A 22,110-nucleotide genomic window follows, 5' to 3' on the forward strand; every position below is an offset into this window, starting at 1 on the left:
AATTCTCATAGTGTGTATCCCATTTGGAATTAATGTGCAACATCCCAGATGTTGGCTCTGGAGGGGAAAGGTCTATTTTAATCTCAACAAAATATGTAACATAGAACTTCTGAAAATCGGATGACATTAATATCTGCAATTGGTCTTTATCTCTCAGAGGCAACACAAGAGTAATGTTCTCCTTAGTAATACATTTCAGGCTGATTTTCACTGTAAGTATCTGCAGTTTTCATAAATGTATAACCATAAATACCCTGAAATGAACACTGTTGTTGGCTTGACCAGTCAAACACTTGGATAAATTTTGCAATCTTGTGAAAAAGTGAGATGAGTCGTTTCCCTCGCACAAGTATCGAGGCTTCTAAATGGAATTAGGAATGCTTCAATATCAGCTCCGCACTGTTAATAAACAGTACAAGTTGTTCAGAAGTAATAAAGTAGGCTACGCTGTAAAACTAGGGAGTGTAGGCAATGAAAGCTCCACGGCCAAAATAAGGCTTGAAGCTCATTGCTGCAGGCAGTTTTATGGAGCTTCACATTGTATTTGACCCTTGTCATAGCTGACCTGGGACTGTTTAATGTGAGTATCTTGGAAACAAAATGGGAAAAATATTCTCTTCTGCAGTTTTGGCACTTTGCCCAAAGAACCAACTATATATACATAAAAATGATTTATTGCGAATGGCTGCTGAGAAATGTTTTTTTTCCTACATTTTTCTCTTACAGATCTCCTCAGGGTCATCTTCCAGACCTCTGAGTCCCCTGTCACCACTGCTTCTCACAACACCTACATCGGCAAGCTGTGACTCGCTTCCTGTTGATTTCAGCTTTCCGGCTAATCCCCTGGCCTGCTTGGATAACTCGGCAGCAAAGCACAAGATCGCTGTTAATCCTCGCAAACAGAAGACATTTGCTAAACAGATGAAACCAATTAGTGTAAGCTTGTGGACTCACCTAACTAGCAAGAACCAAGTGAAACTCATATTCTGTTATTAATGTCAGCACTTCTTCTCATCATCTGAACTAATGTTTTTTTCATACTTTCAAATAAGATGTGTGAAAAAAGTAGATTGGGTTCTAGATATGTCACACAAATACCTTTCAGGTCCTTTTAGTATCTAATTATGTCAATAATAATTAAGGTAGAATGCATTTCATGATTGAATGTCTGTTGTATTTTTCACGTACAGCATTATGTAATTTCATTCAATTTATTTGAATCCGTCAGCAATTTGTCAAATTATTTTACGTAATTTTCCCTGTTTTCTTCAGCACGTTCGAGTTATATTATTAGCAAAATATGGATTTGCAGTGAATCTCTATCGACCTTAATCATGTCACATTAAACCCATATTTTGTTTCAGTTCTTCGAACACAGGAATCAAATTCACAGCCTCACAAAGCTGACTTCTGATTGCTTTTCTTGGCTTTGTGCTAAAGGATCAAGTCACAAAGCAAAATATAGCAAGTCAAATGGATTTATGGAAAGATTCAGTTGCCTCAGCTTAGTTATGTCAACACTAACCACCCATTAACAAGACAATTGTTCTATTGTGGTTGAGACTACCAACAATAAATTGACCATTCAAAACGTAACTACCAATCAAGAGATTCCAGTATAATTTTAGACATTAATTACGTCTTGTCCGACTTTGCGTAAAAATACAATCATTATGATATACGTATCTTTTTAAGAAAATAATGCACTTATACTTGCATGCCTTTTGTTTGTTACAATTAGTGCTTGAAAACTGAATGTATAAGACCAAACTAACTGACTTTATTTTTACACAATGATATCAAGCACATTAAAAAAGATCATTAGGTCAGGAAAAAAAGGACTGCTTTCTTAATGGAGCTTTTCCTGAGGCAATGTAGAATCCATAAAGCAACACCAAGCCAATGTTATGAAACAAATACATATATATTAATACAAACCACATTCTCTGCCCCCCCACCCCCACCAGAAAGAAAACTGTGCAAGTCCAAGGATTTCCAAATTCATTTTTCATGGAAAGAAAGATGAAAATGAAAAACGGGTCACACCTGCTGAAGCTAATCCTCCAGAACCAAACAAGAAACCAGATGGTATGAAATCTCCGCTATCAGTTTAACTAATATGTCGAAATGTTTGAAAACACTGAAGCTAAAATTCATTAATGAAGAGTCATTAAAAGTGCTTTGAATGCAGGACATAAAATCTGTAAAATTAAAAGATTATTCATGTGTACGCTATGTATTTTTAGAATAGAGCAGAACGTTTTTATTTTTGTCGTGCGTTACCGGTCGGTCTACATATCTTTATAACATTGCCTCTTCATTGCTCAGTTTATGCTGTGCTTATACTGCACGTATTACTGCAAAGCACCTTGGATTTCACAGCAAAACTGCAATGTATATTGGATTTGACAGTGATTCAAAAGAGCCTCACTTGAAGAGATGTTTGTTGCGGTGCTTTGATTTCTTTCCACTGCAGTATAAATGTAAAGGTGTGAACTGATAGCATCACTGGACCCATACGATTGTTTCAAAACTTTTGTGCAGCCCAATGGACCATGACTGACTCTCTAATAACATTACAAAACTAACTTCCGATCCAGGTGTCTGGGTGTGCCACTTATTAGCACATAAGCCTTACTCCAGTATTTTGGGGTATTCGTTTTTAATAGCTGTGGCCAATGCAATAAGAAGTGGGAAGTGTATATTAAGCTTTATATTGCTTCACTTCCAGCACTCTAAATAAGTCATTGGTTTCATTGGTTCCATGAAGGGGGTAGAGGTTACGTACAGGCCTTCTGAAATCTTTTCTTTTAAGTGATTTAGCTTTTGATGAAACTAAAGAACTTTCTTTAAAAATGTAACAGGCTTGTTAGCACAACAAGAGAACACTTCAAACAACAATGTTCAGAATAACGAAGAGATTTGTCCAAAGTTGCCTCCTGTGATTGAAGAGCAGTCTACAGAGAAACATTGTCAGAGTACAGAAATGGTTGACTCTCCCAGGCACAGTTCAGTGCTTGAAGACACACCTGATTTCAACTCCACAGATCCCCAGAATGGCAGGGTGTTGCCTAACCCAATTGGGGCAGCAAACATAGCAGATGCTGAAAGAGCAACGGAAACTGAAGAGGTTCCTGATCCTCACAAGACTTCTGACTTGCAGGGTCTTCTGCCAAAAATGTTGCCGATGTACAATGAAAGTGTCAATTCTACTTGGGAAGATAATGAAGAAGACATTCCTTTTCCCTCTCTGGGAATGTCGACAGTTTGTGACACATCAGTGGGGTTATGTGAAATACAAAATAAGTGCAAAGTTGTAGTTAAACCCAATGAAAGTGTTACAGTCGGAAGCACTGAGGAAACATTGTTTTTCTCTGGTGCTGGCAAACCAGCATCACTCAATTGCATCTCGGATGCTTTGCACGTTGAAAATTCTTTGTTGCCTTGCAGGAGGTCATCAGTCCCTGAAATGGATAACAAAATTAATGATGAAGAAAATGTTCCAACTACTTTGCTACCACAAAATTGCTCGACTCCTAAAGAAGTGAGGGGACCTGCTGCTGAGAGATTTTATTCAACCAAAGAAAATAAAATGCACCAAGAAAATGTCTTGTCAGAGCAATCAATAACACCGGAGGCAGATGGAGAGAATTTATTGAGCAACAGTTCAATCTTCATGTCGCCTCTGTGCAATGAACCGACAAACAATATTATTTTCACAGCGGAAGTTCCACTTGAAGATTCAGCGATTGAGTCAGACTCTTCTGTTACACAACTACCTTCCAAACAGGAACAGACTGAACTTTTGCCTTCTATGGTACAGACTGGTGAGACATTACAGGAAGATTGGACATCAGTAAATAAGGGATCAGTCAAATTCTCAATTGCTTCTGCCTGGCAGAGGTCTCAATCTGTGACTCCCCAAATGAGGGAAGGTTTAATTACAGATTATTGTCCACAGTCAGTGTCCATGTCTAAACATTGTGATAACAAACCTGATGACAATGTAAGCAAAAAGTCACCCTCCCCGGGTACAGAAAACTCCATGAAACATCAAGGGGATCTCAACCGGTCTTGGAAAATCAAAGCCGGTGGAACCAAAACAATTTCTACTGACAAACCATGTTCCACAGATGTTTTGAAAGAACAAATAAATACTGAATTGGATTGTAGTGGGAACCCATTTGGTGTTAGACTTCGACGAACATCGCCTCTTTTCAAATACCCTGCGGAAAGTAATCTTCAGAAAAATGTATATGAGAAAGAGCCTGTGGGAACCACACTGTGTATTGCTCCACGCCCCAACTCACCTGAGAGAGACAATCCTGTAATGAACAAGCAAACAGCGGAAAGTTTGTTAAATAAGACAGTAAAGGGTGATGATGGAGATGCATCTGGATCCTTGTCAGTGAAAAATAGGCATCTACCATCAATAAAATGTGATTCAATAGAAACCTCATCCCAATTTGAAACACAAGAAAAACATGTTGTTCAAGAAAAGAATGAAAAGAAAAGTATAGAAATGAAAGTGGGGATCAGTAAAACTTCAGGTTTGAAATCCTAGTTTATCTCTGAGCGTTGTTTGAAACTGTTTATATTTCAACAATCAAGGGAATATTGGATTGATGGTGAGACTAGGCTAGTTACTGCTTGCTTAACTAATGGTTCCTATATAACAAGTGTAAAAAGTTGATTTGATTAAACTGCCTTAATTTGCTAATGCTTACATGTACAGCATTTAATAAGAAGTACAATAATTTATTTATGAAACAGAACCATAAGTTTTCATATTCATTATTACAATTCATATTGGATCTGTGTATGATTGATAATATTCAAACCAATGAAGCTAAGAAAGCAGACTCCAATGTTTTTATACCCTTGTTAAATACTTGTTATTTAATACAAATGCTTTGCACAGAAAGGATGGCAGAATCGGGAAAACCTACCACATTAGATACCGTGAGTACAGAAGCAAGTACCTCAGAGCCTGTGTGGATATCCATGGCTAAACAAAAACAAAAGGGCTTTCAAGAACAACACTTGGGAACAGAACAAAGATCTCAATCCACAGAACACACAACGTTGGTCCAAATAGACTCCAGAATGGTAAATTCCTTTTTATTAATACTGTACTATATTTTAATGAAGTAAATCTTAAGGAAACTTGACTCATTTTAATAAGTAAGTTGTTGGATTGTATGATTGTTTCCGAATGTTGGGAGTGGGAAACGATAATAATAATTCCTGTTTTTGATACAGTGTCTTATCAAAACATCTCAAAGCACTTCACAGGATTTGACTGTAAAGAGCAGTGACTGTATATTTGTAGCAAATATAAATGTAGCAAATATAAATGTTTCATTTGCATTTCAACTTTGTTCGAGGAGTATAACTGATGATGGACCAGAAACATATGTCTCAAGTTTGAATTGTACCATACTATTATGTTGAAACTGTAGGAAAAGCCTTCTGCTAACCATTGCCTTAAACCCCAACCAACGCCCAATAACAACAAATAGTACTTCAAAAATGTGCAGTATAACCAAATTCATTTTCAAAGGTCATGTAAATCTACTGGGCTGCAAAGTGTTGCATGCAAATTAACTATTTTTTTCTCATTTTAGGAAGTAAAGCATCTAAACACAACTGGAGAAAATAACTCTACATCCAGCTTTCTAAACAAAGACGTTAACATTAATGTGAAGGAGGAAGAACAAGCTAAGATGACTAGACTAGCTCCATCAGGTAAGTATGTTAGCAGTTTTAAAAGGAACAATTTGTACCTATTTGTTAAATCAAGAAGCCATCAGAATTAACCAGCAGTTGTGAATGATATTCTCTCTTACTTTGTTATGTTTCTATATTTGCTTTGATTTCAAATGCAAATTTCTATTACCTGTTGTGAGGGGAAACATTAAGTTAAGATCCACTGTTTGTCCATTCCGCTTTTTAATCCATTTGATTAAATATTCCTTTTTATCGGGCTTTACTGACTTGGGATTTGCAGGACTTGAATTTTGCTATCTGATAGTCAGAAAATTACAGCATTGAATCTGGTTTGCAAATAATCTCTTCACAAAAAAAAATTTGGTCCCTCAATCCACAACTGTTTGTGGGACTCTGTGCAATTGGTGGATGGGTTTCGCCCACACCATATATAGTCATTTCGCTTTACTGCATATTCTGTGAAGCACTTTGAGACATCTCGAAGACTTGATAAGGCGCTATATCAAATGCAAAGATTATTATTATTATCATCACAAATTAGACCTCATCATTTAATAATTTTACATTGTTATGTGGTTAATATCTATTATCTCTTTGCTATTTCATTAGGTGCACTTTTGCAGCCCAAGTTGCAAGATGGGACTCTGGAAAAGAAAGGGAAAAGCCCATCAAACATCAGAATTGCTCCACTCGGATCAGCAGAACCTCCGTGGCTGGCCATTGCCAAGAAGAAAGCGAAGGCATGGAGTGACATGCCTCAAACTGTTCAATAGAACCTATAATTTAGAGAGAAATTTCAAACAGTATTGATATTCATAGTATTTGTGAGGCATCACTTTGAATGCGTTTAACACAGGTTTGAATTCTGTGGCATGGACTATCTTTAATATTTGTGGATATTTCCATCGAAAGAGCTCCTTATTTTCAAATGACTTTAGCCACATTTGTTCAAGTGATTTTAACATGCAGACTTTTTTGAGGATGATCGGAGTATTTATCTCCGCAATACTGATCCTGTTCCAGAAAGTATCTGGAAGTATTATTTGTAAAACAAAACACTTTGCCCAGTGACTGTGGAAATACTCTGCACATTCTTGATTCTCGGCTAATATCCTATGCAACTGAAGGTCTGGATATTTCTATCTACTCTGTTGGATATATTTGTGTTGACAACAATAGATTTTGTTGCCTGCTGTATCATATTCATGTCATGCGGATTGTGTCGTTTGTACTTTTAACGTGTGCACTTTCTTTTAAACAAATCCAAGTTGTCACAGGAAATGGATAATTCATTTTCAGGGTGGTCCTCCGTGCCATTTTAAATCATTTGTGGGATACAATTCCACTTGGGTCTAGATTCATGCTATAAAGGTAGCATTCAAAGCATCCAAAACTTGACAAATTGTAGAATCCAGTCTTAACTTTGAAGATGTTTTTTGGTAGTTCTTAAAATAATGTTCAGGAAAACGGCTTCAAAATTAAGGCTGTATTCAAGAATTCACCAAATTCTGGATATGAGACATAAACAGAGAAAATCTGGACTCTGGTAGGATTTTACCCATTGGTGCCATTTCTTTGTTAAACTTTATTCCTGCAACCTTATGAAAGGATACATGTTACTTTATCCTAACTACTTTATCCTATCCTAACTGCCATCTATCTCTTTTTACCATTTACAGTATTAATTTTAAGAAACCTCTATGTTTCAAGAAGCCATGATCTTTGACCGATCAAACTAACAGTCCTTGAAGAAATTATGTTCATATAAGTGTTTGATCTGTCTAATCAGATCTAGTAGATGATACTAGTATTCAAGTCCTCAACCAGAGTTTCTGTCTATGTGCAAAACTTAATTTGTAACATACAAAATTAAATGAAAATGCTATTTTTCATTTCATCTCCCAGTGACTCACTGGGTCAATGGACTGTGTTTCTCATCCATACAGAAGAGGGAGTTCCCATGTTCAAGCTCTGATCTTGCATTAGTTAGATGATCTCAACCAAGGTGGCGGTAGCTGAGGTATCCATGTCCCCAGTGTCTCTAAAACAGAATGGGGGGAAAAGGAAAAACATAAGCTTAGGCCTTTGTTTTTGATCGCTACTGAGTGCTGATTCCCTGGCTGGAAAAAGTGAATATATAGACGTATGATTTTACAGTATTCATGTGAATTGTTAACTAAGAAACCCACATACGAACTCCTTCCAGTAACTGCGAGTGGATGACATACATACAAACAAACAAACAAATTTACATTGGTATAGCGCTTTTCACGCCGAGAGGACGTCCCAAGGCTCTGACATACACCATGACCAAGCAAACAGTGCTGAAAGGAGTGCACTTCAGCTTTACATTCCTGACGGTCATCTCCATGGACATTCGAGATTTCTCAATTAAGAAAAATAATGCAAAATTAACCCCGTTAATTGATTAAGCTATACATTATTCACTTCATACTGTTATTTTTCCAACGAGTCACCGAACGATAATGGAGTGCTGCAATTGGAAAAGAAGCATTGTTTATGTACCAGTCGGTGTGTATCACGTGTAACAAGCATTGCTATTTACCATTGTGTAAAGTTAATTAGTCACATCATTATTTCAATTTCTTTTGTACTACAAATTTTATTTCCTAAAAATATTTATGCTACTCCTTTGCTATTAAAATATATTAAAACAAGTTGATTTAGTTGTGCTGCGAAGCGATTTTCTTCAATATTAAGCGTGAACAGGGTCAGTAGTGAAATCTTCACGGCTTCTCCATGCTGTTTATTCTTACTTTTGAAGACTGGCCAATTGGACGTGTTATGAGAACATCCATTGAACTATATGCCGCCTCTAAGCGAAAGAAAGAAAAAGAACAATTCCATGTATCCATAGGGAGCCTAGAGATTATGGACTTGAGGAAATCTCGTAATTTTTTCAAGAAATAAATTTGGTGCCACACAGTGGTAGGATGTGGGTTTACACTATTAATTCTTCACTTTCCAATGAGTTCATAACCTCAGTCGGTCATCAAAAGGCTTCCCCATATATGTTTAGTGTGTATAAATTTGGAAGCTTTGCTCTGCTTCTATGATGTGCTATCATTAAACTAGAAATACCTCATACAGACTTTGCCACGAAACACCGCAACATGCTCTTTCTACCCCAATGATAGCAAGATGAACATATTCAACTAAAATAGACAGCAAGATTACAACTAAAAGTGCTCTCCTCCAAACAACCCATTTAAAAAAGGTTAATCAGGCAGTATTACAAGGAAGAAGAGGTGAACCAATGGTCCTACAAGAGCTGCAAGAGTAAAGATGCACATGTTGTTTTTGACGTCCTGGGACTCTTGGTTACATGATAAAAACAACAAAATTACATGTGTGTAGCGCCTTTCATGTTGGAAGGACATCCCATCCCTGCTGGACAGTAGTATTTCGGACCTGAGCTGGGGGTCGGAATCGAGGAGGGTGGAGGGCAAGGGGGGGGTGGTGATTGAAAGCATGGTTGAAGAGGAGGGTCTTGAGATGGGTCTTGAAGGAGGCAAGGGAGGGGCGAGGCGGAGGGACTGCAGGATGGAGTTCCAGAGGATGAGGGAAGAGTGGCAGAAGGCCCGTCTGCTAATGGTGGGGCGGGCAAGGTGGGGGAAGGGAAGCAGGCCGGAGTCTGCTGAGTGGAGGGAGGGGGGTTAAGAAGTCGCAGAGGTAGGGGGAGCAAGGCCATGGAGGGCTTTGAAAGTGAGGACTAGGATCTTGAACTGTATCCTCTGTGTGATGGGAAGCCAGTGGAGTCGGGCAAGGATGGGGGTGATAGGGTCACGGAGCCTGTCGCGGAAGAGGACACGGGCTGCAGAGTTCTGGATGATCTGCAGCCTATGGAGGGAGGAGTTGGGGAGGCCGACAAGCAGTGAGTTTGCATAGTCAAACCTTGATGTAATGAATGCGTGTATGTGTGTTATGACACTCATTACAAAATGCTATTTCTCTGGTATTATTAATGTTATATTTACAGCCAGATTGGATCAGAGTTTGCCAATGATGAGGGATCTATGTTTAATATAGAACCATTCCAAGCATGAAGATCTAAACCAGTTCAGTAAGGGCAAGAGTAAATTGACAGGTTTGTGAGGCTATTTCAAACCTAGTGAGTTGTACCACCAGGATACTTACTGACACTCATCTTTAATTTAGCAGAGAAAGCTTTATGATTGCTGTGACTTCTGTTGTGCAGTAGTCATACAATGAAGCTGAAATGCAATCTCAGTGAAACTGTTTCCATCTGGTCCAAAAGGGTTTTAAGAAAGAAAATGTTGGTTTGAAATGAGTACAGAAAAATAAGTGTTACGAGATTTTATCAGTGACCCAAAGCATAATTTCACAGAATGCTATAAAATAAAATTCACTTCAGCCAGGAATACCCTCTCCTTATTGATTTTTACTAAACCAAACAGGAACAAGTATGATCCAAAGCATCTTTTGTTCCAATATGTTACAAAAATTACATGTTCATGCATGTGTGTGAGCTTTAGAATTTGCCTCCACCAAAGAAAAGACAAAAATTAATTGAAAGATTGCCTTTATTAATAATATTCCTCTCTGCTATTCAGAAAATGCTGCTAACTTCGGGAAGGCAACCTGAAAGGCACCGAATGAAGGACAGAGTAAAAATAATGTAAATGTGTTAAGAGAAATTAAATGTTGAGTAAAGTTAAAACTAAATTAAAATCAGGGTTCTACCTCATTTTCGCGGAAACCTATCAAATAAACTTATTATTCACCATTTGAACCAGATATTCCCCAAGATTGTTCCAATTTACACTGTCTATCAGGATCGACAAATTTGCGTAGACATTGGCAATACCCTCTCCCCAAGCACGCAGAACACTTTCAATGACAAGGAAGAATTTGCACTATTCCTGGCATGAACTCAATAAAACCCTCACTGATTCTCTCCACACTTAATATCAACGCACGTGTAATGGAGTCTCTGAGATTAGTTAACTCAGCATTGACTGGGTATCAAACCTGTACGCCTTATTGCTGCATTAGGTGGTGCTTTACCCACTCCTTGTCAGGCCTTAAATGGTGCTCCATAAATTCTTTTTTGCCCTGTTTTTCTACTGTCTGTTATTACCCTTGAGCCATAAACCCAGCCCCCTCCATCCCCCCACATGCCCCCCCAGTGTGGTATCCTTTTGTTAAAGTATCTTTTCAGATGATATGTGCTCAGAGCTAAAAGAGGAGTATCAAACCTGATGGTATTATGAATTCCATTATGTTTTTGAACCTTTTAGCAGAAATCAATATTGCAACATTCAAAAAGTAACCACAGCCTAAATTACTGTCACCGTGTTGGATACCCCTGATTCTGCTCCCTGGAGTTTTCATCAGCAAGGTTATAACAGTTCCTTTAAAGTTGATATATTTTCTCTGTGCTGCACAAATTGTTTGCATGGATGGCCATGTCAAATTGACCCTGAAATGAGCTGAAAGCCTCTGAATTGCTTGAGTGAATATGGCAGAGACAGTACTAAAGCGTTCACACCCATGTATATCATGTGCAAAGTATAGTGAAATCCCTCCAAGATCTGTCATATACAATATTTATTTGGACATTCAATGAATTAAAGATCTGTCTACAAAATCATAAAAATTACAGAATAGGCGGAGTTCAAGATGATGCTAATTCATCCAATAGATAAAATAAATATAATACTCCTTGAATTTGATATAGCGCTTTTCACGTTTTCTAGACGTCTCAAAGATGGAACAACTCTAAAAAAATGTTTTGCTTTTCTCCCATATTCCTAAATATTGTTGCTTTTCAGATGGTTATCCAATTTCCTCTGAAATGAAGTGGCCTGAGGTTCAACAGCCACTTGTGCAACCATGTTCTAACAACCCTTTGAGGGAAAAAAGATGGTTCTAACCTGGCACTTAACCCGGTGGACATTTTGATATATTCAGTTCACATAAATATAGTAAAATACAAAAATAAACATGTAATAATTATTAATGATGTTTTCAAATCGGTGCTGTAAAAATATGCAAAGGAATTTCTATGCAAATATTTCTGGCAATTTATCTCTATACACTATTTTTCGGTAAAAACTGAAAATATTGAAAGCACTTGAATAATCTGGCAAGGCATTCGGTTTGTAAGAAATTATAGGCTTAGGCTGTTTGTCAACAATTCTGAATATACGCTGAATATACCAAGCTGAATTACCAGAATAAATATTCACTGCTAGTTAAGTGAATTTTGACTAATTTTCTAGAATTAGCAAAGAGATCAGCAATTGAATGAATCCACTTGCGTGACAGCTTGTGATCAATTTGTGTATAATATGTTTGATCTTGATCTACAGTAGGGTTACAAAATTGGAGTCAATTGAAATTTCAGAGAGAAAGAAGTACACAAGTAAGAGACATTTTATAGTGTTACAACATTTCCAGTTTTCTTCTTAAACTAGCCCGAAACTGGTTTTGAATTTCAGTTGAAGTGATGGTAATTATTTTGCAACGAAGAGTATAATTTTATATCTAAAAACATAAAAAATCGAGAGGAATTGAGAGGAGGCAGTAAAGACAAATACCCCATCTCTAAATGCATTCAGCTTGTGCTTTGAGATATCAGAGTGGGCTGGAATCACTTCCACTGCCTGTTAACAACAATTGGCAGTAAATAGAGTGCAAACTACTATCATATATGATGTTTTTTCAGCAAATGACATAAGGCATTTGTCATTTTGGAGTTTAATTTATAACGCACACCTTTTTTTCTCCAAATAGATTCAAGGAAGAACTTTGCTCACCAACCTGTAGAGGGTGAGCTAACCTAACCTAAGAACATAAGAGAATAAGAATGTGCTAGGAAAAAAGACCAAGGTCCATCTAATTCGCCTTCCACCACCCTGGCAGTCACTTGACATGTCGTGTCCCAAAAATATGCACTGTATCCCGCGATATTATTTTCTAGCAGAAATCTGTCTAATTTGTTCTTGAAACAAATGACAGTTTCTGCTTCCACTGCTTCCCTAACTGTCCACTATCTCCCTAATGTAGAAGAATATTCATTGTATATTGTACGTGAGTTTCCATTCCTCAGAGTCCTGAACAGAGAAGTGGCCAAATCACCAATATGGCCTTGGGATGTTCTGACGAAGTGAAAGGAGCTATACAAAATGTAATTTGGTGTTGTTTCTGATAGACTTAAAAACTGTCCACTAACCGAGAAATAACTTGATATAAAGGAGGCAAAAGTTGGAAAGAATAAAGATTTGAAACCGAAAAATCTTTCTCTGGAAAAGATACTTTAACCCAACGTAACTGTCAATGAGAGTTGGATACTGACAGCATGATTCAGATCAGAGTAAAACATAAGGCGTACAGTAAAAATCCCAAATCACTTTACTGGTGAAAACATGTTTGAGTTCACCTCAAAAGAGCATTCAATTTCTATAGAGAAGCTACATTTAGTCACGAAGGAGAAATTACTTCTTGCAGAGAACATTTTGGGTTCTTGGAAGAGGAAGGCTTGTTCCAGCCTTTAGAGAACAATATGTGAAAAGGTTTGGGCCCTTTTGAAACAGATGTATTAATGATTATCTGTTGAGCAAACTGTGACAATAAGAGAACTCATGAAATTTAAAGACCTGATTGATGCAATCTGTGTCATTGCAGATATGCTGTGGACTGATTGATAATTTCAATGCAGTAAGCAAACGTTTAGTCACATTGATGGGCACTATTTATTGTGGAACAGAATGTTCCGGTTGAGGCATACACATGAAACACTAAAAAAGGGTGCAGTAGGCATTCATTGGTATAATAAAATTTGATTACACACAGTAATACTTAATAAGGTATCTTGGTGTCCATCTGATTAGTTATAGCCACAAGCTAATTCATCAATAATATTCAAAGAATTAAAATATAGATTGTTTGACAACCCCTGTTCCTTCCCCCACTTTTCCCGCTCACTGGATGGGAAGCCTAACCTTCAGGCACATTGTGGTCGCCATTTTACTTTATTGGAAAATTGATTTTGTGTAGAAAAGATTCAAAGCAAAATCTTGTTTATTCTTTTAAAAACTCTGAATGACTGATTACAATGCACTTTAAAGAGTGGACTATGAGAGAAGTTGTAAAACCTATGAAAACACAAACTCCCATGTCATATTATCCCCTTGTTTCGATGTCATTCTATATAGTGAACACAAGTGTCAAAATCACTTGATTTTTCTTTTTTTAATTGTACATTAATCTTTACAGCTTTTTCATTGTTTTCTTTTCTGAATGATTCCATTAATTGCACAGAAGCCTCTGTTGTGTTGGCTTTGATGTTTGGATGTTGTTATTTTAAGGTCACAAGAAAAACTCGAATATTGCACAAGTGTAGGTTGCTCTAAGGCAAGCTATGTGTTTGATTAAGATGAACTGTTCTTTTAACCAAAAGTGAAGGCAGGAAAAATAACTGCAGACTTTGTGATGTGCATTTTAACACTATGTCTACATTAACGTGCCTATATCACTGAATTCATCAGTGAATTAATTCATAACTGTTCTCTTCATCCCAAATCTGACAGGTTTAGAAAGGCTTGCTTAATGTCAGGTGGTTATCAACAACAACAACCACTTGCATTTATATCAGGGCGCTAGACAGTGAGGGTTTTTTGGGCCCGAGCTGGGAGTTGGGGTCAGGAGGGGTGGAGGGCGAGGGGGTTGGGGGTAGGATGGTGGCCGAAGGTATAACACATCAGAAGAAGGAATATGTAATATGTAGGATAGTTATTTATGGAATGGAAGTTTGATCAAAAATGAAATACAAATCCAGGCTGAATCTGCTCTCTAATCTGTTTCTTAAATTACTTATATCATCGCATATTCCTTAGTCATATTGCATGACCCTACTGTCTCACATTTGTGTTCCTTAAGCATGCCTTGTAACACTTCAAATGGAGGCCACAAAAGCTAATCTGCACCAGAGTGCTTTTATTCAATGGTCAAAGTTAATAATATTTGAAGGCCTGATGAACTACAGAACACAGTATTTGGTTATAAACTATGTTCGTCGAATAATGCTCAAATATGCCTATTAGTTTTTTCAGAATAGCAACAAACACATTCACATTTTTAGCTTTGAATGTCCAAGAAAGCAGTACTAGGTGTGAGTTCACATTCCCATGGTTAGATTTACAAAGACAACGTACTGGAGGCATATTGGAGATGAAAGCACGACCAATGGATGCAGAAAACACATTAATTTTTTTCCTGTTCTCATATATTTTCTGTTCACTTTGCAGCTCCCACCCACCCAACCCCCCACACCTCCCACACCTACAAAAATAAAAGTGCTGTTGGAAAAAAATCCATGTAAAATCTTCATGCTGAAACACAACTTAATGGTAATAAATGTACAGGAAATGTACTTTTTCTTCTTAAGCAAAGATTGTCAAAAAGTGGAAGGTAATTTGACAGCTAGTTGCAATTCCATAAATTCTGTTAAAAGGACTAAATAGGAGGGCAGTAACAAATTTAATAAAAAGGCAATTTATCTTTGATGTAACGTGGTAGATTTTTCGAAGGGATTTTTCTCCTTTCTGCCAGAGTGAATAGGCTGATTGCATCGCAGCGAACATTGCCCTTCCAAGTAACATCTTGTCTGCACCAATACAAATAATAATGCATCTCCAATTGCAGAGAGAAAAATTCAGAGGTTCCACTAGTTTTCAATATATCCTGTGATACGTGCTTCAATAGCTGAGCCACTATATATCGCTATGAATCATTCTCAATTTAACTTTTGAACTATCAGAAAGCGATCAAAACTAAAAAGAGTGAAATGTCTACAAAAAGAGTGAAAGTTATTGAGATGTTATCTCAATTTCTTATATCAATAATGACTTCTTTCCTCCTACTTACAGAATTGCATGGCAAAGCAGTCCAAGTACCTAGCTAAATCAATATAGTAGTAAGACAGAGCTACAAGTATAATGCAACTGCAAGGCTGTGACCCAGATGGAAAAACAACTCTGACTAAAAATAGTTGATTAAATCAACAATGTGATCATTGCCCTAACTGGCTCATTAACAAGTATCTGACTTCAGAAGAGATTTTATGTTGTTTGAGAAACTGACCAGAACTTTGCAGTGGATTTTATACTGGTAAAAGAATGCATTTCTGCAGAAAGGAATAGAGAAATTGCAGCCATCTACAATACTTTGATATTAGGTTCACTAAGGTGACGATTCTGAACAAAAGCAAATAACTGAGCTGATACTACACACAGCTCTGCTATTGTAGTTAACAGAGAGTTTTTCAAAAGGTTCTGTGTTGTGTATTGGCATGAGTTGCAGGTGGGAATTAAGTTCAATTACAATGGGGGCCAATCTGAAACTCAAGAGCTAACCTTAACCCTAATTGGCAGAAAATGTGGAAGACAACAGCAAAGTACTTTATTCAAGGGCAGGGTGAGTACACAGCTTTTATGCCTATAACACATGGCCTTTGGGATGGCCTCCTGATGTGAAAGGCGCTATACAAATTTAATTTTATATTTTTTGGTATTTGTAATATTCAGTAAATCCATACCAATTAAATAAATAAATGAAAGGAAAGCTTATGTTTTCATATTATCCTTTATCAAAGCTTTCAGTACTTCAAGTTTGGCTCTTGTTTGCCCCTTTTAAGTGGGGTATTTATTTTCAAATTATGCATTTTGCTATTTGTACAGACCTAAATGCCAGTCACTGTGACATATATTCTATTAATGTAACCAATCGAACAAACTGCAGGGTGTTAAAGGTTAGACTTGAATTGGAGCACTGTGGGGTGAAATTAATAGCACATCACAACAGGATTATTCTGTGTGATAAGAATTGGTTATGCAATATCACAGATTTCACCCCTTTGTTTGAGACTGTCTTCCATTATATATAAAACCATACTAGATATGTCACCACAAAACATTCTAAGAAACATTTCCTTATGAGACCCATATACACAAATGAAGTGCTTTAGTAGGTCATTGAGTTAATAGGAATTAATTGAACTGTATCTGTCTTCATAATAGATTCTGAATATTTCAGCAGTGGTCACCCAGTCACAATGGAATACTTCTGTATCTTTATAGCACAGTGGTATTTAACTAAAGCTCCAAATTTTCTCCTGTGATTGTCTCCGGATATTTTAATCAAAGCAGAACATTTATTAGAACAGCTCCCTTGAAGCAGTTTATTGCATTGCATTTTTGTATTAACATCACACCTTTGACTTATCACCATAGCAACTGCTGTTATATAACATAGTCAGCAATAAGCTTTGATGTTTCGTGGCTGCAGCAGGATATTAACAATAATTGTTGCTCAATTAATTTAAAAAATACATTTTGTATTTTTATTACTTTCTGAGAACAGAAATACAATGATAATTTAGCTATTTGCTAACACAGAACCATAATCTACCCTCCAGGAACAAAATAAATATTTATAAGATACAAAACTCAAGTTTTATATAATCAAATTGCACATCCTCCTTGACAAAATTGAACACAATACATAAACAACAGTAGATCTTGAATGTGTATTTTTGGACTTGATGAAATACCGAACCGACAATGATCCCTCAATTAAAGTCATTCACTTTGTGGCTGTTTGTGGAACATTGTTGTGTGCAAATTGACTGCCATGTCAATGCTCAGTCTAGGCTTTACAGTGAACCCTGTGAGGCGCTTTGAGACCTCCCCCACCTCCCACCACCTAACGTGATAAGGGGCTCTATCAAATGCAAGGATTGGAATGATTATTATTGGAGAGTATATTGGTTTGAGAGAAAAACAGCCAATGCAGTCAGTTTATATAACATGTTGATGCCTTGAAGCAGAATTCAAATCTGTTGCATAACACAATAAATGTGTTTGTCAGCTGTTGCACATTGGGAAGAGCACAGTTCAACTTTTAAATAGATTTTCAATAAATATGCCTATTTATAACAGAAATAATAATGGTTCACCTATTTGCTTATTGATGTATCTTTCAGGCTAATTTCTTGTGTTGAGTAGCATATTGTGGAGATTTCTAGGTTAATGCAATTTACATTTACTTTATACACAGCTGTCTGAACTGACTGAACATGTGGTTAGAAAGGGAAATAAGTCTTAAGGCTGGCTTTGAAAGAGGGGAGAGAAGGGGTGAATTGGAGGGACTCCAGGATGGAGTTCCAGAGAACAAGAATAGATTGGGATGGATTGGATGTGGGAAGGGCGAGAGTGGGGGTGGGGGAGTTGAAATTATGAATAATATTTCTGTTTCCAGATGTCCTTAAAGATCAATTGATTTTGATTGGGAAATTGTTATGTTTCAACCTCAGGTTACCTCTGGGTGCCATTATGTAACATACTCTGGTAACATATTGCATTGACCTTATTATTCTTGACAGGACCTGCTTGTTCAGTGCAAATATCTGTGATCGGTTACCATTGTGACACTGGAATGTGATGACCACTCTTAAGCAAATGGCACAATTGGACTGGGTATAACTTATAGGCTAAGTCTAAAGATTAATGGTGGAAATAGGAACAACCATGTTTGCTGGAAAATATATTTGGTTTTCTTTCTGTCCTTTGTCCAACTGAATAACACCAGTGGTTGAATAGGAGGGCTACGATTACATAAGATATCAGATATCCTCTCAGGTAAATTTGCTCTCTGCATAAAATTCTCCATAACAGGGTCAGAAGTCTCAAGCCCTCTTGCTGTCGATCTGTAACTCAATAAGCTCCACTGGGTGGAACATTCCTGTCTGGAGTAATACTAGACATTATTCAGTTGATACTGAACTACCTATTTTCTTGCTATAATCACCACAAGCTTGTTGTGTCATCACAGCCAAGCTTAAAAACAAAGATGTAATACAAAATGAATGGGGTCCTAATTTTCACAAGGATTTCCCTGCTTAGCTGCATATTTCATATTCTAACAACAATTTTTATTCTTAAAGAGCAAGGATTGTGAAGATATAGGCTCTTAGAAGATGTTTTGCCTGGTTATATAAGCTATATGACAGTGCAGTGTGATGATGCTATGATTTGGTATGCATATGATGGGAGGAAAGACATTGTCTTGCAAGCCCTATTGGTTCTAAGTAATTGGATTAACATTTCTTGTCACTATCATTGATCCAGTAACAGCCAACTCAATGCAAATTATTTGGAGCTATTTGTTTATTGGGTTCCTAGTATGCATTTTACATTGTTAATACTGAACAGGAAGAATCCATCTGGGAAATATTAAATAATTCAACTTAACTGACAGACTTCTTGAGACCAAGATCAAAATTATTAATTGAAAGACTATCTGCCCCTTCCAATAATCCTCATATCAATTTTGCAAACACTATTGTTCAGATATTTCTAATGAGCAGAACGCCTTGTGTTTTAGTCAGTATACAGCAACAAAATTACATTTGTAAAGCGCCTCTTTACTGAATGAAGAGGCATAATAAAAGTTCCTCTTCATCCTTCCAAAACTATATATCAAATCCCACGCACCCTGACAACATATTTTCTTGTAGAGAGAATTATGCATGAGGCAAAGTGCATTCACATCTTTGAGTTTTCTTGTCTCCAGTAATGTTCTTGTATGTTTGCAAAATCTGTCTTTGCAATAGCAATGTGCTGTCAGAACCACCTAATAACTATCTATAGTCCACATTTTGTTGTCACTGAAATGTAAGCTTTTGAATACATTTTAAGACAAGTACTGTACCAGATGCTAATCTATTCAATAATGATTGCAATTTATTCACCCCATGTGGGCAATGTTTAACAATGTTAAAAATACTGTAGTTCAGTGATTATCTAATGTGTGATATTCATTGTGGTTGTTTGATAATATCATTGCCTAGAAATACATGAAATTATGTCTAAGGACGTAATTGAATTTGAAGATTTTCCAGTTGAATATTTTGTTTCATGTATTGTATGAACTGAATACACACAGAGATGGTCAAACATGTAGCATTCTTTTTAAAATAACAGCTTTAATAATGGACTCACTAATTAATCAGTCACAAGTTATAATATCCCTTATGTTCCATAATTTTCCATTTTTATAAAGTGCTTCTTGGACAGGCTAATGACACAAGCTACACACGAAACATTGTTTTATTAAACATTACGCTTGATCTTAGTTGCAATTAACACAAACACTCCATTTGAAATCTATTTCCAAATATGAGCATATTTAACATTCATCAGCTCATTTGTGAATATGAACCAAAGCATGACGGAAATGGATGATCAGTCACTAATATACAACAGCGGGCCCAATGACACAACTGATGGTTGCAGGCTGAGGAAATTGTCCAATTACCTTCACAAGAATATTCGTCCCAAAAAGCATCTTGAAAGGACTTTAAATACCTCAGAGTGCAATAAGCATCACAAAGAGTTACAAAATTTTCAAATGATTAGTGGCATATTATTCATTGAAAAGCTAATGCACTACACGAACAGACAACAGGGGAAGAGAATACAACAGAGGTGAAAAATCAGAATAAAATATTGCTTGGTTTTGCTTTGTAACAATGATTTGAATAGCGAGACAAAGGCACAAACAAATGCAACAGTAACATACATCAAATCTATTTCCATTTCACTTTGAACCAAATCTCTATTCTAAGCAATATTGCATCATTTCACAATTAATTTACAGTAATGGGTACTTGATCATTTCATAAGCATACAGTATTAAGTATGTGAAACTATTTAGGCCATATCAACCCATTAATGTAACATGGCTTCACTGTGGTTTTCGTCTGTAAATAAGAAAACATAATGAACCATAAGTATTCACTAATGATCTAGTTCCACCTGCACTCACAAATTAATGTTTTAAAATTTAAATATCTTTCTTGAGTGTTTGTGGAATACTCCTGTTCAAAACCAGGCTTCACATGGCTATTTTTATTGTAAATGAGAATTGTTTTTGCAAATGTCAAATTTGTTTGCTTAACCTTAAGAAATACATAGAAATAAATTGAATGTCAGCAATACCTGCAAACGGATTAAGTAGAAATGAAGCTTAAAGAGGCATTGGCTTTGTTGAAAAGTGTTCGGTAAATCTTTTTCTGTTTGCCACACACCAACTGCTATGGTATAATGTAATTCACATCAATTTCACATTTGTGCCACATAATCATAACAGCAAAACATATATAGAGCTATTCTGCTTGGAAAAAGGCATTGCCTCATTAAAGTTTGCAACTTTGAGATTTTTATGCCATTGTGTTTTTCCAAAATACAGTGCAAATGTAAGTAAGCTTGGTGTTTTAATTCCAATCAACACTCAGCTACTACCAGGAGGTAAATCTCATTGATCCGAATGAGCTGAACCAGCTTGGCATATGTGATTGCAGATTGGAGTCAAACTGCTGGCTTTAACTTAGTTAGTAAACCTTTGGAAATATTTTACAGCATATTAGTCTTATGGCAATATTGAAAAATGTCACATTCAAGCACATGATTGCTGGATGAGTTATGATGTAATTAGTTTCATTTCATTGGGTTTTAACAATTATCAGAAAATGTAATTTGTACAATTATTAAGGCTGGGCAAAATCTTGGTCTGTTTCAGAAACACAATGACAGAGCTAGAAATTGTACCAAAAGATCAATCCAGTATACAGTTACTGTTTTTTTTAGCTCTGTACATATTGATTAAACCAGACAACATGTGGCAATTAGAAAGAATGAGGGTAAATTGTGTTATGGAATATAATTATTACATCACATATCACATTCCCTACCCCTCTCTCTCACACACACACACAGATACATACACACGTTTGATATGTATTAAAGGCAGAACTGTTAAAACACAATCATGTTTTTTTAAGATTTAAAACTAAACACTTCGCACATTGTGGAAGATTATGTTCACACTGTCAAACGGGTACATTAATTACAGCACACACCCAATGTCCTGTCCGTTGCCTGGATGTGCAACAAAATCAAGAAGTAACATGTATAAGATAATACATATGTTTTGCTTTGGCTTGCTGACTGTATAAATTAGAAGGAATATGCAGTTTTTTCAAGTTCATACCAGGTCATACCGAATGTTACTGATAATAAGGAAATCCCAAGTTTGGTGACAGCTCATAAGTTTTCAAGTAAAGAAACAAAATCTCAGAAGTAGAAAAAACCCTTTCGCAAATGATCAATCGCTGTACTGTGTTCTGCCGGCCGCCATGATGTCCCAGTGAAAATAAGCCATTTCTAAACAAATGTCATTTAAAATCAAACTGAAACAAACTCACATTATAGAATGTGAGGACCCGAAATGTTGACTTCACTTTCTTTTCTACATAGATGCTGCCTGACCTGCTGA

At 36.5% G+C, this 22,110-nt stretch overlaps 1 protein-coding gene across 3 annotated transcripts in view; it reads left to right on the forward strand.

Moving 5' to 3' along the window:
- zgc:66433 (DUF4592 domain-containing protein) overlaps window positions 1–8,410 on the forward strand; it is a 45,258-nt gene extending 36,848 nt beyond the window's left edge. For all 3 annotated transcript variants that reach the window (XM_007892920.2, XM_007892914.2, XM_007892929.2), the window contains exons 7-12: window positions 727–936; window positions 1,968–2,088; window positions 2,865–4,550; window positions 4,922–5,109; window positions 5,628–5,748; window positions 6,340–8,410. In XM_007892920.2, coding sequence (XP_007891111.2) covers window positions 727–936; window positions 1,968–2,088; window positions 2,865–4,550; window positions 4,922–5,109; window positions 5,628–5,748; window positions 6,340–6,503 — 2,490 coding nt within the window. In that variant the 3' untranslated portion in view covers window positions 6,504–8,410. The remainder of the gene's footprint in view (window positions 1–726; window positions 937–1,967; window positions 2,089–2,864; window positions 4,551–4,921; window positions 5,110–5,627; window positions 5,749–6,339) is intronic.
- Window positions 8,411–22,110: the final 13,700 nt, after the last annotated feature.

The sequence above is a fragment of the Callorhinchus milii genome, unplaced genomic scaffold (genome assembly GCF_018977255.1).
Source record: "Callorhinchus milii isolate IMCB2004 unplaced genomic scaffold, IMCB_Cmil_1.0 Scaffold15, whole genome shotgun sequence".
In the NCBI taxonomy this organism is placed as follows: domain Eukaryota; kingdom Metazoa; phylum Chordata; class Chondrichthyes; order Chimaeriformes; family Callorhinchidae; genus Callorhinchus; species Callorhinchus milii.